This window comes from Buteo buteo, chromosome 18, assembly GCF_964188355.1.
Source record: "Buteo buteo chromosome 18, bButBut1.hap1.1, whole genome shotgun sequence".
NCBI lineage: Eukaryota > Metazoa > Chordata > Aves > Accipitriformes > Accipitridae > Buteo > Buteo buteo.
The window spans coordinates 4,995,379-5,014,489 of NC_134188.1; the positions used below are offsets into that span (position 1 = coordinate 4,995,379).

The window sequence follows — 19,111 nt, forward strand, 5'->3', positions numbered from 1 at the left end:
CAAGACAGGGAATGGTGCTTCTTTTTCTAAAGTTCATTTGTTTGCCTTAAAAATTAAGTGGAAGTGCCAGTGATGTTTTGTTTCTAAATAAAGGGAGTTCTGTACATAGTGGCATAAATATTCATCATTGTCACAAAGAAAAGAAACTTGTCTTTTTATAGAATAACATGCAATTGCCAAATCGTACCACTGTAAGGTGCTTATCTAGATCAATACAAGTCTTTGATTCCTCTTTGATTATAGACTTTTACACAAGCCACAGATTTGATCCTGTGTTTTAACTTGATCTGGAGGTTTACAAATTCTATCCAGTGCTGCTTTGCTAATACAGATACAGATTTTGCCTCTTGGTTTCCACCTATTAAATCACATGAAAGAAAGCACAAGGCAGAGAAAAGAAAGTAATCTGACCTAGGATGTTACCATATGTATGTGTATAAACACACACACACAGACACACTTCTGCAAGAAGTGCACCAGAGGTGGATGATACACAAGATTCTGTGGCTATAGAATCAAAAGTAAACGAGGTTTGGCTTTCAATAAGGTTGGTGTTGTAAAGTGGGAACTTATCTGGACACTGTAATGTTGCATCTGAAATCTCAGCATATTAAATTCCTAACCAAGAAAATTCCTGTCAGGTTTCTCTCTTATTGAACAATATAAAAATAATTTTTTTCTCCTTATTTTGAGGAGATGGAGACATATCTACTCTCTTTTTTCATATCAACTTGCCTTTAGCTTGAGGTTGTGGTGTAAGGCGCATCTTTACACCATCAAAACCAGATGTAATACTCTGGGAAGGAGAAAGAGGAGGTGGAGCCAAGTCTCGAAAGAAAGGATTGGTTGCTTACATGTTTTGCATTCCAGGAAAAATAAATGTGTTCCCTTATTAATCGCAGAATTTCCTGAAGCATGTAAACTACAATGCATTACATCATATCTTACTTTATTATTATCTGTGCACCCATATATGAAGCTTCCAGCAAGTTTTTGCTCACATAGCAATTAAGAGATGTGTTAAATGCATTTCACAGCTGCAGGCATACTACTTCTGGAGAGCTGGCAAAAGCTATTCTGTTTTCCATTCAGCGATAAAGGAAGAAGTCAGAGTCTCCATAATGCAATCCTATGGAGCTGGAAAGAAAACCTCAGCATTAGAGTCATTAGGTTCTGCATTCTCTATTGCCAGGAAGTAAAAATATGAAATACTTTTTGGTAATCTCTCTCTTCTGGAAGGACTTGTTACAGATGCATGAGCACTGCCTCCAGCATTTTGTTCCTGTGCAGTGCTACTTCTTGGTTTTAATGGACCGATGTGGGAAAGGTTTATTATCCATCTTCAACACTACAAATTATTTTTTTACTAAAACTGCATCTTTACCTTAGTCAACCTTTTTGAGATACTGTGTTGCTCTTAACTTCCAGGCTGAACATCTGTGCAAATTGTATTCTATAGCATGGCAATCATATACAACATAGGGGGAGTCTTAAAAATCAAGAAGCTAATAAAACAGGCATTGGGAAATGGGGATGGAGCTTTTCATTCCTATTTCAAATTCAAGCTTCAAGTCCTGTTATAACCTATATCTGCAACAGCTGTTGGCTCTTTCTCTTCCTCATCATATGAAGACCTGTGAAATCAATCAACAGATTTGATCTAATGCTTAATAGACAGATATCCAGAGCCTCTGGATCTATCATTCCTATCAATATGATTCTGGAAGCCTCATTCAAGATCACTAAAATAAGATAAACCTTATTGCAAGTAAGGTGTGCACTTCTCTTGCCTCTTCATTTACTCTTATCTTGCTAAATAGAGAAAGCACCACCTTTTGGTACAATGGTTTGATCCCTCTGTTTATTCTCCTTTTGCATTCTCTGTCATAAAGTCAACAATGACATTCATGGGAATAGAGGTAAACAAGCTTCAGCATAAGGAATAAAAAGAGGAAAAAAACCCCAAGGATGTTGAGAGTCATACATGTGGACAGTCTGAATTCTTAATAATGTCACTTCATCCTTCCCAATTTGATGGAAGGGGAAACATGAAAGAAAAGACAAGCATTCAAAAGTCTAACGTACATTTTTACTATACTTTCAGCTGGGTCTTTCCAATACAATCTGCCTTTGGAGACGTGGGGAACCACACCTTGACCATATACTCTTGACCATACATATATGCCCAAAACCTTGTGGTAGTACTGTGTTAATGCCACCAGGTACCAAAAAGGTTCAGTGGTTGGTGCTGAGCAAAGAAGGAGGCACAGCCTATACCAAAAGAAACTGAAGTCTAGTTTGAAACAAAGTACAAAGAAGGTAAAAGTCCAAGACTGCACTGGGAGCCACAGCAATGTGGTTCATGCAGATAAGTATGTAGACAATTAATTCCATGTTTACTGCAGCCGTCGCAACAAACTGAATCTTTGAATGCTTCTATGTGCTGGTACCCATCTGTAACCTATCATTTTGGCTGGATTTATCCTCTGCTGCTTCAGTGGAAATCTCACTGTTCCAGCACTGTGTTTCTTCATAGGTTTTCTACTTCTCTTAGTGATGACCAGTTGGCCAAGTTTTTTTACAAGGCCCTGAACTACACCGACCCTGCTCTGCGTGAGGGATGGACATCTAGAGGTCCCTTCCAACCTAAATTATTGTGTGATTCTGGGATTCTCTGTCCTGTGCCATCCATGCAGTGATCATCATGACGATGATGCCGTGTCTCTAGGTGGTGGCCTGGAAGCTGGTTTAGGGCAGAACAAAGCAACTGTGCTTCCCTGAGAATGGGAAGCAGGTCATCTGAACCGGTGGGGTTGGCAGAGGAGAATGGCGTGGAGGAGAGCTGGGTAAGAAACTGAAGCAAGTACGGAGAAGACGTAGACCTGTGAAGAGCTGTGAGGGTGAGCACCCAGCCACCACCCTTGTTCTCTTCTGAGACAAAATCCTGGTATTTCTGCCCTCTGAAGGGGACTTGTGGCAGTATTTTGTTTCCCACCCCCTCCCAAAAGACTTAGCCACAGACCGGCTGTGTCACAGTGGTCTTTTGCTAGTCATAGGCTTCAGTTTTCTAAAGTTTTCCTTACAGTAACTTAAAAGTGTCGAGTTATGCTTTCATATGTGACTGCATGCGACTTCTTGGTCTCAAAGCTGCAAAAATTTACACTCTAGCTGTTTTCGAGGGTCGTCAGATGAGTAAACTGTGCAGGCAAAGACTTGCCTCTGGGGCAGGTGAGCCTGTTGGCTATACAGACAACTCACAACATTGGGTGTGGCAAAACAGGATTGTATTTATGAGCACTTTATTTCCAAGACCCAGTCACTTCCTAGGTCTTTTGGTTACTTTCCCATTCCTGGAGTGAGGCTAATACAAATTCAGTTATCCATCAATTAACTAATCAATGTGAAGGGAGTGCATTCCCTGGGAAATGTCAATCTATGGAGGCTCTGAGGCTCTGACTTGACTCTTTCTTCATGATATACATGAAAACCTGTAGAGGAATATGCGCAGAAACAGTTTGGTTTCTACCAACGCAGCAAGAGGATAAATCCAGTTGAAGCCCTTGAAAGCATAACTATGAACTAGTTAAACCAAAGCTTGAATATTTGTTTTATTTAAACAGGAATGGCAACAGAGCTCTTAGAGTCCAAGATATTGTTGAATGGTAGCCAGCAGGCTGTAATGTAATGGGCTTTACTTGTGTGTGTAACACACACTTCCCCTGTGATTTGCATGCTTATTATAGCGTCTTATCAGTTGTGGTAAAGATAAGGAATTCTACCACAGCATTTTCTGCTCTGTAATTATTGTTCATTTGATTCACCATGTGTTTCTGTTGGAGGAAATGGCATGAGATGAGTGGAGGTGATCTCAAGGGTGAGATCTAGGCGCGCGCTGAGCGTGCACCGTCGAGGATGCCGGGTTTTGGAGAGCAGCTGGACCACGCAGGAAGGTGCTGGGCAGCCACATTTCCCCCAGCCTCTGGCAGCCACCCATGTTGGCTTTGGCCATAGGAAGGAGAGGGCTGGCCAGCGTACAAACCCTCTGCTCAAATAAAGGGGAAGAAAGAGATGGAGGGGCCATAGTGAGAGGTGATGGGCTGCAAGGTGCTTAGTTGTCCCAGAGGTCTTTGCTTAGGGCATTAATTCACTCAAACTCTGCTATGTGCCATCTTTTCAAATATGTTATTTTTACCATAAAAGCAGGCTTTATAAAAGTCAAGTCACATCCAGGCTTTGTACTCATGGCTGATCTCTGTGTTGGCCAAACGGTGGCATTTATTCCGTTGATATGGCATAACAACAAAACCGCGATGTGAAAAAAAGAGGTCTTGTCTGAACTTCAATGCCTATGTCATGCTTTGCCTTTTCAGGGTTTTCTCGATACCTTACTAAAATGGGGCTTAAAACTCAAAGGCTCCTAATGTAAAATATAATTTGTACTTCTGACAAAGTGAACACTTGATCACACATGGCAATATTTTAGTCTGTATTAGATTTCAGGTCTCAAGTTTAAAAACACCAGATGGCTTTATACTAATTACTTGTTGGGCCCTCAGCTTCTGAGGGACTTACAGATGCTAAATTTTTAAAATGCACTGAATACTTTTTCTGTGGAAATGTGATGTATTTAGTGTTTCAAGGCATCCTTTCAAAATCTCTACTCAATATCACTTTTGTCATTTAGTATGATCAGTAGTTCTCAATAAAAATGCCCAAGGAAGATTCGTGGCTTTAAAATTTTCACTTCATGTCGTATGTAATGACTTAGAGACATGTACGCTGTGACCTATCAGCTTTGGAACAAGCATTCATGTCCTTAACTTTTTTGTTTTAAAAAGCGGTCCAGTCCTTTAGACAACATAAACATGAGAAACATCAGACTGAATCCTGGCAGGAATTTGTTAAAGCCACAAAATGATGGCAAATTAAGTCCATTTGTCACCTCCATTGAAAAACGTGTATTTGTGTCTCATTGGTAAAACCAGGATACTTAATTGCAAAGGTTCGCCGAGATGAGCACTTTAGCTGCCAACCAGGAGCCAACAGAATAGCAGCCCAAGTGCTGAGGCTAATGATAGTGTCAATCTATTGTGTCATAAATTACATCCTGTTATAAATAATGAAATCTTGGAAACAAATAAAACATTCACATTCTTCACCCAGATTTTTCCTCTATTTTGTGATGAAAATGTGACTTGAAAAATCTGCATAATTAAATGTCGTCCTTTCTAATTTGATTGACATTTTTTTAGGGTGTTTTCTCCCATTCCTTTTTATTAGGCTGCTTTGATTAGAGAGTGGCATGAGGATGAGTTGTTTTTATGATGCGTGTTTGACACTTCCAGATTCCACGCGAAACCCTAATTCCTGATGGCAAGACAATAATCTGGGACAGCATGAAAGGCTTCAGAATACCTAAGGCAACCTACAAATTCATAGGGCTCCTGAGCTGCGAGACAACCGTCGGTGGACACAAGTATAGCACAAAATACCTAACGCACCGAGAAAGTAAGTAGTGTTCTCCACTTCCCATCTTTTCATTAAGCACTCTGCCCTGGTGACATTATTCACTTTTCTTTCTCTTCGTCATGTGCAGCCAACACAATTTTTGATGTTCAGTTAAGCACCCCGCGTCTTGTCAAGTTGCTGAAAGGAGACAGCCTGGCAATTAACTGCACCGTCACCGCAGCCTGGAACACCAGAGTGCAGATGACGTGGACTTATCCCGGAGAGGTGAGTGCTGTGGTTGAAATGAAGAAACGGGGGGTTTCCCATAGATCACTCTGCATCTAGCAACTCTGGAGGAGTTTCGCCTCGAAATGCTTGCTGTGGTTTGCATTCCATCGTTTTGACCCTTGCTGACATGTCTTTGAAGGCTTCTTTTTTTCTTTCTGGTACTTAATTGAAGAAGTAAACATGTTTACACAATGTACTCTGGTTATATTGCATAATCACAAGCGAACGCTAGAATTGTTTCATCCCTGGGAGCTTCCTTTCGACCTGCAGAAATGGTAGAAATTTATCACCCAGTCCCAGGCAGGGGCTCACTCTTGTGACATGAAAGTTTTCAGCGAGGCTGTCTTTCTCAACACATCCATTTAAAAGACTGGCAGACAGTCAGGCACCCGACTCGAGCATGTTTAGAAAAGGTATTTTTATTTAGCTAGCAAAAATCTCATTTGTTAAGTGTCACATGAACAATCCTCTTGTTTTGACAACTACAGGAACGATCTTGAATGTGCTTCACCTCCCCTCACATCGGGGGCATCCTCATAAATATTTGTCGCTCACAGAATGACTGCCAGGGAGTCCGTGTAAAGCTGATAAGAAATTTGACATTATTTTAAGGTTTACAACTCCCATTCCTTTCATGTCAATTTGATTTATGCTGGTGATTCAAGTCAAGCTCATTTATTATGTCACTCATTGTGCCTAATCACAAGCTGAAATTATGATTACATTATATAGGGAAGATTAATGCAATTGTTTCTTGCATACTGTAGCCATTTTCCCTGGCATTTTTTCACCTCGGAAATAAAAAACTTAGCAACAAGAAAAGCTCCAAATATGTTATATTGCTCATTGCTACCCTACCAAGCCCTAGCCGGGCACGACACTTGTGAAATTCAGCTTTGTTTTCATTTGGATGGCAACTGAAGGGTGCTCAGTGTTTATAAGACACCAACAATGTCCTGGGTTAAATAAACTTTGAGGCCAAAGGCTGAGGGGGAGTTGCAGGAAATAACTCCTCAGACTCACATTATCTTCAGTTCCACCCTGTTATTCCCTTGCCAAATCTAGTCTCTTTTCCATCTATAGCGTTTCCAGAATTCTCCCCGTCTTGTGTTAATGCCCTCTTCTTCTATATATCTGCTGTCTATGGACACTGAATCCAGGCACCAAACCATGTGCTGCTTTTCATATCGTGGCTTTGGGTATTTTTATAAGCAATGCTGGACAAGGCGCAACAGGGATCTGGGCATGTTGGTACAGCAGGCCATATAGAAGGCATGATCTTTGTCTGCAAAGAACTAGTTTGGATGCTATTACAACTTTGGTGAAGATAATAATGAATTGCCATATAATGTTACTTAAAATTTTTATTGTTGACCCTCTGGAAATGTTAGGCATCTTTTGCATGTCTGTGCTGCACAGAGGGATCTGGATTATTATTTTTTTTTAGGTATGGTGGCAGTATCTTAAAACAAAAATCTTAATAATCATGAAAATTGGTTTGATTAAGCTCTTTCTTGTTCATTTTTGCTTTTATAGACAAGGAAGAGAGGTTCTGTAATGCAGCGTATTGACCAGAAGAATACAGAAGCCAATATTTTTTACAGTATCCTCGTTGTTGACAAAGTGCGTGATATTGATAAAGGCCAGTATACCTGCCATGTGAAGAGCGGGCCGTCAATCAAAGCTGTTAACACGACAGTCATTGTTTATGGTAAGAAGTGTTACAGATTTGTACAATACCGAATGCTCGTGTACCGACTTCAGTCATACGATAGCTTTACATCTTGACACAAAATGGAAGTGAATTTATAGCACGTTTGTCATGGCCAGAAAAAGGAGAGAGACCAGGGAGAATATGTACCTTTTGCTCCATGACTGTTTTGTACTGTTGGCCGTAGACATGTTAATATTCAGTTTGATCACTCTTGTCTGCAAAACACTGTGATGACCCTGTCCTCAGTTAGTTCTGGCAGAAGCAATCAGTTAAGCTATAGTTTGCAAAAAAAAACCCCAAAAGTACAAGCTGAACTTAAATAGAAGAATCCCACTTCCTCTTCTGTGGTACTTATTCATTATTTTCTATGAAAAATGAAGAATAAATAGGTATACTAGCTCTACATGGAGCAGGTAGCTGCTAGACCATTCAAAAAAATTAATCAAGCACAAGATACTGCAACTCATTAGTATGCTTTTACAGTGGGAGCCTTAAATGAGTTCCCTACGGTCTGCTTGGGCCTTCTGTGAATTCTGGAAATTTCTGGTGTTATTTCAATTTTATGTGAATTCGGAGTTTTGTGCATTGGGCCTCTATGAGAAGCTACCTTCTTTGTGCCATCCTATTACAATTAGGGCTACCCAGGATCTTTGGAGCATCATCGGTATTAAAGACCAAGTGGTTGGTGAGTGTCCTCTACGACAGATGACTCATGGTCAGAGTACTGATTTGTTCTGTGCTTTCAGTGGTCTACCTTTTCTTTCTCATCTGGATGTGTGGACTAAGCACCCCATATTGGTATTCTTAGAGAGTATTTAAGTCCATTTTCTCTATTTAAGCCTTGTACTAAGTCGCTGGGAGCACAGGATGAATCGTGATATCCACTTATTATATTCATAAACAGATAAGCTGAAGCTGTCAGAAACTAAGTTTTAGATTAAAATTAAAGTCAGAGAAGCTGGAACTGTTGAAGCCAGCTGTTAAACTCTTATTCACATAGGCAGCCCCATCTATGAGATACCCATATTAGAAAGAGCCCGTGTGAATAAGGGTTTGCAGAATCAGGATTGTATCTTTATAACTTGATTTGTATAATTAAACTACTGGTTTGCCCTGTGCATGTTATTTTCAATGTACGTGGCAAGTGTGATTAAATATTGCACTTGTTTAACAGATACCCAACATCCTTATGCAGCCCATAATGTGAGTAAATATTGCACCATAAGTACTATCAAAAGGACACTCAAACAATTTTTCATGTTTTGAATGTTTTATTTTGCTCAAGTGCAGTTTGAGGGGGAAAAAAAAAAAGAAAGAGATTTTCCAATGTATTGTATGAGTATTGTGTTTTATTGCCTCTGGTAAAACCCATCAACTTGCCAAAGAGTTTGAAATATGGGGCAGTACAACTGGAAAAGAGCAAATTCCAGCAGGTTGAGATTGTTCCAATGAAGTGATAAAGATTTGTTTGTTTCATGAAACAGCTGTTTACCAATGATGCAGAAAGTTTCTGCCTTTTCCTTTGCTGTTTCTCTGAAGGTCCCTTAAATCCTCTCTGGCAGAATATTTTCTTTTGGAACGTTTGTTGATTCTTGGCCTTTAGGAGTGGAAGGGTCATCTGATCATCTAGTTCAGCTTCCCATGTACCACAAACCACCTTATCTCTTGTGCCTTTTTTTCTGACTGAAGAACAATGTGAATTTGGCTAGAGTGTATCTTCTCCAGGCAGATTCATGGCCTGAGAACTGTATCTCAGTTTCTTGTATATTTGTGGTATTCTTCTCTATATATTTTATGCATCTCTAGGATGTTAGTCTTTATTTTTGCTGTTGCCATGTAAGAACACCAAAATTATTGAAGATAATTTGTATTTGGATTCCTGTTCTCTTTAGTAGAACAAATCTTTTTGCAGGCTGAAAATCAGTAATACAGTACACTATTTTTTTTTTTTTTAAGATAAAATGTTCATTAATTTGAAACGTCGAAGAAAAACTGCGCTGGAGGCTGTAGCTGGGAGAAAATCCTATCGTTTGTCAATGAAAGTGAAAGCATTTCCCTCTCCAGAGGTTATATGGTAGGACAACAGTTACTTCCACATATGCATACTGGATGTCTTCTTAGGTGAAAAATAATATCTTGGTAAAATATTCAGATAAGACCCATTGAACGGCAACAAACAGGAGACAATACAGTTGTGGAGTTTTACTGGAAGTTTCAGGGTTGTCCTGGGTTTTAACAATTTATGAGAACATTATCTCCATTTTGCAGGTGCAAAAAAGATGATCTGGAAAGTTTAAAGTTCAGATCCTCAAATATGTTAGATATGTCTTCTATTGAAACCAGTGGACACTCTACAGCTAAATGTCTCTACCGACCTCCACTGAAGTGTTACATCCAAGTGCACTCAGACCTAGATATGAGACCTGAATTTGCTTCTCAGACAGTAGGAGAAAGAAAAGAAGGTTTTCATTAAAATAGCTGACTGAGTTGAGTCATACAGACATGAGCTGTTAAAAAAACAATGGAAGTTGGTTTTATTATATGGTGATCTGCAGGTTGTAGATCTACTTTAGTGACTGGAGCGTTCACTTTGGCTCACATATGCTGTGCTAAGAAATCTTTTGAGCAGTTTTTCATATTAACCCAAAACACTTTTATATAAAACAATGTTATCTATTCATGATCTCAAGGGGTTTTTTGTTTAAATCATTTTAAACACCAGGAGCTCTCGCTCAATTCATTGCACTTTAACAAAGGGTCTATGACAAGGCTGATTAAGAAAACAAACCATATATACAAGAACAGTGAGAGTTCATGTTACTCACAGCCAGCAATTACTTTTGCTCCAAACGTTTTGTTTTTCAAAACCCTTACATTAATAGCTCGACATGGAAAATTAAGGGGTGAAAGTGGAGCTGATGCTAGCCATTTATACAGTGTTTTCTGTTTCATTAATGGTTGGCCTTGCTGACTACACATACAGATTCAAAACTTCTAGAATACAAAAAAAACTTGGTTTAAACAAGAATTTTTATTTATTTATTTATCTAGTTAGTTAGTTAGTTATCACTGTGAGGTTGGTCAAAAGCTGGAACAAGTAGTCCAAAGAGGCTGTGGAGTCTCCATCCTTGGAGATATTCAAAACCGGACTGAAAATGGTCTTGGGCAAGCTTCTGACCTTGCTTTGAACAGGGAGTTGGACTAGGCAATCTCCAGAGGCTCTTTCAGCCTCAACTATTCTGTGGTTCTTTAAAAATACAGGTACGGTGAAATGCCCAAATCCATAGTCCTTAGACCCAATTTTTAGTGCCCCTTTAATAACAGTAATAGTTTTCTGTAAATACTTGCTAAAACCCATGAATCATTTTAATCAAGTCCATCATCATAGTGAAAGTCTTGCACTCTTCTACTAGAATCATGTCAACCTTCATACAGCAACCTACCAAAATATGCTTTATGCTGTATTCTAGACTTTGAAGAAAAATGTTGTGCTTCTTCAGGAATCTGTGTGTGAGCAACAGTTAGTACTTTCTATGTTGATTTTCTGTTATCTTTAAAAACATTCACATGATAGCAGGATATCTGATTCTTAAGCGCTTATCTAATCTACTTACTCTTCCTCTTCCTAAAATTGCAGCTGTGCTGAGGCTACTGTAATACTTTGTCCCCGGATGTATTCTGAGGTCATAAAGAAATGGTCAGTGCTGGATGATGCAACCTTTATTTCTGTGAATGGCTTGGCCAAAACCGTTGCCTTCTAGACTAAATGGCAGCACAAGCATGGAAAACTGGGATCTTTAGAGACAGAGTTGCAATTTTCAGCAACTCCCCAATACTATAGAGCCCTGTCAGATCCTTATAAATTTTGATATATAGAATGGTATTCTCCAAAGCGCTTTATAAGTATCAACAATCTTATTTGTAAGGGAAGAATAAGCCTCTGGTAAACAGAATCTCGGACTGTAAATTCAATTATTGGCCGAAGATTGAGAAATGTTGTGAAATGAAATAATGCAGGCAGTTTAAGCAACGTCATTTTTCAAAATTTTGATTTCTGGAATTCTTTTAAACAGGTTAAAAGATGGGCTACCTGCTGCTGAAAAGTGTGCCCGGTACATGGTTAAAGACTATTCGCTAATCATCAAGGATGTTGCTGAGGAAGATGCTGGAAACTACACTATAATATTGAGCATACGACAGTGGAACTTGTCTAAGAATCTTACAGTCACTCTTACAGTAAATGGTAGGTTTACAGGATGTTCCCACGCTTCTCCTGGACATGTAAATGCTAAATATTCATTGAGCTAGATTTTCGTTGATCTTGCCCAGTTCGGGTCATTGTGGGTTTTCTTTACTGGCTTTCATGGACCCAAATCCAAACCCCATATGCAGGGTGACAGGCCCATCTTGGAATCAGAAGTCGGACACTGTTTTTCATTAGAAGGGTTTCTGTCTTCCACGGTCACATACTTGTTCCTGATGACTTACATGTTTTACTAACCGCTCATCTGACTTGACTTAGGCCTGCTGTTTTTCTTTGTTTTCCTGGAGATTTTTCTTATTACTCACCCTGCAGGAATGTAGTATTTTCATGATCATGATACATTGGAAATGAGCTGGTTTTAATCGCTTTCCAATTTTTACCCTTTACAGTGAAACCCCAGATATACGAAAATGCCGTATCATCATTCCCTGATCCCAATCCGTATTTACTGAGCAGCAAACAAGTGCTGACATGCACCGTGTATGGTATTCCTCAGCCTAAAATTACATGGATGTGGTATCCCTGTAGAAAAAACCATTTTAAAACAAGGTAGGACAGCTTCCGTACTTCTATTTAGCATGTCTTCCCTTACTATTACATTTAAATATTTACTTTTTTACAAGAATAAAGCATGCCATGACCATTGCTTAGTTAGTAGATTTTGTACACTTTTAATCAATGTATTTTTTAGTCAACATGTAGGCACAGCGCAATTTTTTCTGCATCGTTATTTGAAAATGGAGGGCAGAGTTGTTTGTTACTTTGTATTGCTACTTAGATTTATTTATAGTTCACCACTATTATGCATGCAATGTCCAGGGATGATAATTGGTTTTTAATTTTTATGAGGGAAGCCATGCAGACAATGTCTTGCAAAGTTCACATGCTTTCTCATGGAGGAGATTTCCATGCTTTCCCCCTTGCTTTCCTCCACTCACAGTGATTCCCCTGTGTGGCTTCTTTTGAAATTCAGTGGAAATAATCTTAAAGACTTTTTCCATTTTGAAGGTCAAAACTCTCTTATGATATGTTGACTCACAGATTCAGTTCAGCAAACCAAATGTGTCCACCGTACAAGCCTACTTGATGCTGATGTGGCACTTAACTAATCCTCTTTTATATTTAAGCTTTCTTTTGAACTCTGTTTCTTACGATCACAAGTTTGTGTGTTGACTCATTTATCCGAAGCTCTTCCTGCATCATGAAATCTGACACAATCTTAATGATTAACACTCAACCTCCACAATGGCATTAGCGTTAAGCTACTATTGGAGGGTTCAACCATGGAAGGTATTTGGATCACGGCACAATGAAGATATTTAAAAACCTAACAAAAGTTTAGGAACCAACACTTTCTCAGTTTCAGTTGAAGATAATCACTTTACATAGGATTTAACTTCTTTAATACTTTCATAGAATTGGGTTTTAGTACCAGTCCAGCCAAACATTTAAGCACATGCTTAACTGCAGGGATACAAGACACCTCATTCAATTAAATAGGACAAACATCTTATTTCAAATTAAGGGTGCTTGTAAGTGCCTTGTGATCAGTGAGAGAGTGGTCAGCACTTCCTAGAAGCACACATAGTTTTTTCCAGTTATGCCTCGCTTTGGGATTATGCTAATGGTGCCTTTCTGTGTCTTTCTCACCAAGAGGTGGCACTAGCAATCTCTCCTTTTGCTGGAATAGGTATACCCTGAAATTCTCCATTTCAAGGACAGGTGAGGGCTGCATTTCCTCTATCTGTTATGTTACCTTCAAAGGACAAGTTGCAGAATTCTGAGTATTAATTTATTTTTGCTTATAGGTGCAAGATGTAAGAGAAAAGAAATCACAATATCTTTTAAGTAGAGAAACCCTGTGAAAGGCGTATATGAAAATTTTCAATCTTTTAGATGCTTTCAAGGGTTTATACATCTATGCATACTCTGGATTGAAATTACAGTGTGGCACTGATAAAACGGTTGGTTCTTCTTTGGGAGTTCTGGTGGTGCTTGTCCATTGTCAAGTATTTCCTTCAGTTAACAAGCACAGATCTGCACTACAGCATAGGAGAGAGTGTCGTCAGAAATAGAAATTAATATCCGCAAGCAGGTGTTTAATAATGCGCTAAACTGTAGACTCAATTAAATGCTAATTAGAAGTGTGTTTGAGCAGGTGATCAAAGGAGAAATGTAACAATTTGAATCAGCTATTGGCTCTGTTACAAGGTTGTTTCCAGACTTGCTTCCAAATTGCCTTCATAATTGTTCTGTGATGATTCTCTTTAACCCCCTCCCCTTCCTTCTCCTTTAAATGCTCATTGAAGAAGTCTGGAGAACACAGTTTTTAATGCTTTGCTAAGAGGAGTGGAATGACTCCCTCTGAATAATATGGTGACAATTAACTATTGCAGAAAGGCAGAAATACCTGAATAATTACATTTTTTTCTCCTGCTCCGGGAAGGGAGCGGAGTGGACTCCCTTGGCAGCTGGCATGCCTTGCTCAGGCTGATGTCTGTGCCAGTTCAGGTGTTCTCCCTGAAGAACTGGAGAATCCTTTAATCCCACCTATTTCCCTGTAATTTCCTCTTTGTGTGAGGGAAGGTTTGCCTAAACAACAGATTTAAGGTGCGTGTACCTTGCACAGCAGATAAAAAAATGTACCTTATTCTGCCATTACAGCATTTCTTTGGATTTACCTGTCCAGTATTAGGTTTCCAAGGCTAAAATGTTGCTTTGTGTGTGCTCAAGTAGTGCCTATTTCTGTGCACAGATGTATCTTGTACCTTAAGTTGATAAACCCCCACAGATTACCATTATTCAGTGTATGGCAGTAGGGATTCTCATCAAGTTTCTGAGTCCCATGCCATGGGACAGAGCATGCACTCCGAGTAAAAAGATGCTGTTGCTGCAAAGACCTTGCAGTGCACAGATCCATTTGCTCCAAGATTTACATGTGCTTAACTTCATATCACTTGAGCGCTATCATTGCAAGCTGGGGAATGACGCATAGTGCATAGATTAGATATTTTTATTTTTGAAGGACTGTTGCCTATGGGCTCCTTAATAGAAATGATTAGGTTATCTGGCTGCTTCTTTCAATTTCTGTTCCAGACAGTATTTCTGCTTCAAAAATCTAAAAATATCTCAATGGATTCCATTGCTTTTAAATAAAATGCAGATAAATTTTAATGCTTTGTGATTGATACAATCAATTTGCGTAACTCTCCTCTCTACTTGTAATCTCCAATTACAGGAGGCCAGCCAAATCAAACAGTTTCCATAGTTTCCTGGTAGTAAATCTAAAAAAAAAAAAAAAAAAAAAAAAAGCTGTAAAATTGCTCAACAAATGTGACTTTTTGGAATGTGGAGTCACCGTCATTAAAATTCCCTGTTCTTTTTTTTCTGTTAAAATTACTTTGCTTAAACCAACTCTATTGCCATTAAATAACCTTTTGTTAGGTAGCTAGCTAACTAGATGGATAGGTGGAAAGATTCTCTTCTGATATGCACCCCAGCAAGAAAACATAGAAGAGTCAAGGAAAACTGTCCAGGGCAAAAAGTAATGTTTTGCAGGTTTGTAAATCTTATGCAGGGCTAGTAAATTTGGAGCAGGCAAAAGACAATAGAAGAGGCAATGAGAGTTGAAATAACATGCAATTAAAAAAATTGAAAGACTAATCTTTCTTAAATGAGCGAGAAACTTTTTTTTCCAGTGCTATCTGACTCCAGCTTACTGTGCCGCTCTGTAGCGGACACATACATTCCCAGGCTGGACAGCCCCCAGTTTCTCGGTGGGTATGGAAGAAGACAGCCCGTGGGACACTTATCGTGCAGTGTCCATCAGCCTCCTTGGCCTCTTCCCTACCTCCCCGGAGTTATTCTTTCTGGTCTTGTTTTGGCTCAGGTTGGGTTGCAGCCAGCCAGGCTGGGCTCCACCTAAAACTCATCAGCTCCGAGGCTGGCGAACGAGCGCCGGCACGCTGGGAACGTGCTTGATGTTAATGGTTCTTGACCCGAATCTCTTCGGCAGATTTGTGTTTGTCTTAAATGGCCTGGCAGAGTTTGCCAAGACAGACGCGTGGGATGCTGAGGTTGCTCTGTGGAAGCGCTGGTTTCCTCAGCGGTTGTGCAGTGTTATTTAGGGGCAGTTTCTCTCTCTGGACATTTCCATGTGGGCAGTTCAAGAGATATCTTCATCATGCTCTGCCCAAGGTTTGACCGATTTGCCCTTCCGAAACTGCAGACAGATGCAACACTGAAATTTTACCTTGGGTGTTCCAACTCTCCCATCACCTTGCTGCCTCCCTCTCTCCTTGAGCTATCGGTTTTGTTTAGCCTCAAACGGAATATCAGATTATTATTTTACAACCCTGCCGTCACATCAGTCTGCATTTTTTATCTCTGTGTGTGTGTAAGTGCATGAGGGAGAGAGAAGTGTGGAGATGCCTTAAAAAAAAGTAATTGGAAAAACTGGTACCTGATTCTCTGCCCCCCTGACTATGGTGTCAGGATATGAACTCTTCTTGGTGGTAAAACGGTGGGATTGGGAATGAAGGGCTGAATACATGAAGTAGGCAGCAGGGACCAGAGGCTGTGCAGCAATGCCTAAGCTGGTACTGCTGCCAAAGACCTCATCTGGGAAACCACGACATCTGCAGCGCTCTGGTGCTTGGGGGTCCTCACTGAAATCACTGCTGATTTAACACAGAGTGGTAAGAAGGGAATACTACCTCCCTTTGGGGCTTGTCTGCAGTGTGAAGGTAAGGTCACATGAAAGATTTCCTATGGAAATAGCTCTCCAGCACTACAGAGGGAGGAAGAGGAGCGTGTTGTGGGTCTCTGCGAGGCAAAAACTAGAGGTTTTCCTCAAAACTTCTGCAGAGATATAGAAAGACTGAAACCACCGTGATGAAAGTGCATGGCCAGACTCCCACCAGCTTCAGTGAAAGAGGAGGCAGGCCCTGTGTGCATAGCAGTCTAATTGCATTTCTGCATTGTTTATGTCAGTGTATTAATAAGGGATTGAAAGGCAGAATCATTAGGATGTGCTTGGATAGATTATCAGGGGAAACCAGATTTGGAACATCAGTGAGGTATGTAAAATGAACAAGTAAAGAACAAATGTTAATTGTACTTAATTAGAAAAGTACTGAACCACCCAAATTTAATTGTTGGATGTCTGCAAACATTGATGCCCATTAGTTTGTCCACAGTGACTGTTTTTGTTCCCCATGCCACCTTCTATTTTCGGGAAGGGGAAGTCTGAGTCCTTAGAGCTGGTAAAAGTAGGTCAGATGCCATTAATAAACAGGTAGTTCAAAAATGCCTTTGTTTAATTTGACATGTGGCCAGATCCTCAGCTCTAAATTCACACTGGCTGAGGATCTGGCTGGTGGCCTTCGTGCCTTCCACTCTCTACTGAGAAAATCTTACAGCGATCTAGTAATGTAAAGGTACTTAAAATGGGTACATCAAAAAATATGCTAGCTGTTCCCTTATTTTGCTACGGTTGGGGAAATAGATTAGTGCAAATAAAAATCAGACCCTATCTTTTTCACATATCTTTCAAAAACTGCGGAGGAACAGACATGAGTGTACATTGCAGCAGCGTGGCCTTGCAGAGAATTTGAAGCCGAAAGAAAGAGAGGAGTGAAATAGCATCTGATCTGCTTCAGCCTGAGCAAGCAATGTGCTGAAGCATCTCATTCTGCACTTCCACTGTGAGCCAAAAATCAGTGCTTGCTTGTGAACACCTTCTATCCTCTGAAAACAGCTAGTAGGGCTGTACCCTTGTCCTCAGTCAGAATTCAGCATTTTTTTTAATGTTTTTTAAGATTTTACTTAGAAAATGCCATATGAATCAGACCTGGCATATACACATGGATAAATAAGCTTGATACATACATGCTATACATTGAGTTTGCCACAGTCTGTCCTCAGGGTAACACACTGATGAATTTATTCTGCAAGCTGTAAATGGTTTGATTATGGGTCTTAGCTGAACCAAGAGCTTAAGCCTTCAAATTTCGATATTGGTAGTTTTCAAATCACTTTAAATAAAAGTTTTTCAAGTTGTATAGGAAATGTTTTAAACCAAAAGGCATTATATTGCCCAAGTAATTTTTTTAATTGGTCAGTGATCAAACCTAAAGCATAAGGACTAGAGTAAGATTCAGATGATCAGGGGTGTTCTCTTTAGTATCACACTTTTTTCCTCACTCGCCTACCTTTTTATCACTTGCTGTCCCTCCCCCCCCCCCCCCCAAGTTTCTTTTTTTTTTTCCTTTTGTTGCCTTCACACGGTGGTCTCTTGCCTTTACAAGGGACAGTCTGACACCCAGCCTTACAGAGGAACACGTAGGGGTCACGCAGACGGTGGGATGTTACTGCTTCATCTTTTACTCGCTGCGGCCCAGCCCATAGAAACTCAAGCGCGTGACGGGCTGTACGTGGGGACTGCACGTCGGGACTGCACGTCGTGAGCAGGGTCCGAGCCCGTGGGACGTCCCAGCTCGTAGCCAGAAACCTGCTCCGGCACTAGCAGGGGCTCTCGGCCAAAGGAAGGCACCAGCTCAAACTCTGTGTGTGCTTAGGAGTGATTATGAATGGAGTACTATTACTGGATCAAGTACACCTTTTACAAAAATATACAAACTTTAGCTAGCATCCTTTTTCCTTTTATGTGTGCGCCTTTCAAAAAGCCTTTGCAGAAGGCTTTGAACTGACACGGCGTATGAGGTAAGATCGTGCTCAGAAAAAAATATTCGGTTAAAAAATAGAAAACAGAGGTTAAGAGGGAACAGGCGGTCCTTGCAGCGTAGGGAGGTGACCAGTGAAGTTTTTCAGGAGCTGGTTCTGGGGTCTGTACTTGTCAACATGTTCAGAAATAACCTGGAAAAGGTGGTAAGGAGGTGACAGAGTTTGCTGATGATACTAAGTTATTCGGATTCGTAAGGATGAGGGCTGATTGCGAAGAAATGCAGAACTATATGAATCTGGGTATCTGAGTGATAAAGTGGCAGATGAAATTCACTGAAGATAAATGCACATGATGTGAAAGCGGGATTGTTTTTTCTTATGTACATGTAAAACGTCAGTGTAAAAAGGCTGTACGTGTAAAAAAGGTTGTTGGCTGATCATTGCTAGCACAAAGAGGGATCTGAGTGTTGTGACACATAGGCTTGTGAAAGTGATCACAATCACGAGCAGCTCAAAAAGCAAATCAAGTGTTAGGAATTACCAGGAAAGAAATAAAGAACAAACTACAGAACACCATGATAACTCCACATAAATCAATAAATTACTGACATCTTTTATACTATGAGCATTTCTGATCCTTTCATCTCAAAGGATGCAGCCAAACTGGGAGGCACACCAGGAGGGGCAACAGAAAAGATCAAAGGAATTTCAGG

At 40.1% G+C, this 19,111-nt stretch overlaps 1 protein-coding gene across 2 annotated transcripts in view; it reads left to right on the plus strand.

Moving 5' to 3' along the window:
• The window catches only part of FLT1 (fms related receptor tyrosine kinase 1), a 115,539-nt gene that overhangs the window by 26,596 nt on the left and 69,832 nt on the right, over positions 1–19,111 (plus strand). For both annotated transcript variants that reach the window (XM_075050666.1, XM_075050667.1), the window contains 6 exons: positions 5,346–5,508; positions 5,597–5,733; positions 7,273–7,447; positions 9,407–9,524; positions 11,524–11,693; positions 12,104–12,263. In XM_075050666.1, the coding sequence (XP_074906767.1) occupies positions 5,346–5,508; positions 5,597–5,733; positions 7,273–7,447; positions 9,407–9,524; positions 11,524–11,693; positions 12,104–12,263 (923 nt within the window). The remainder of the gene's footprint in view (positions 1–5,345; positions 5,509–5,596; positions 5,734–7,272; positions 7,448–9,406; positions 9,525–11,523; positions 11,694–12,103; positions 12,264–19,111) is intronic.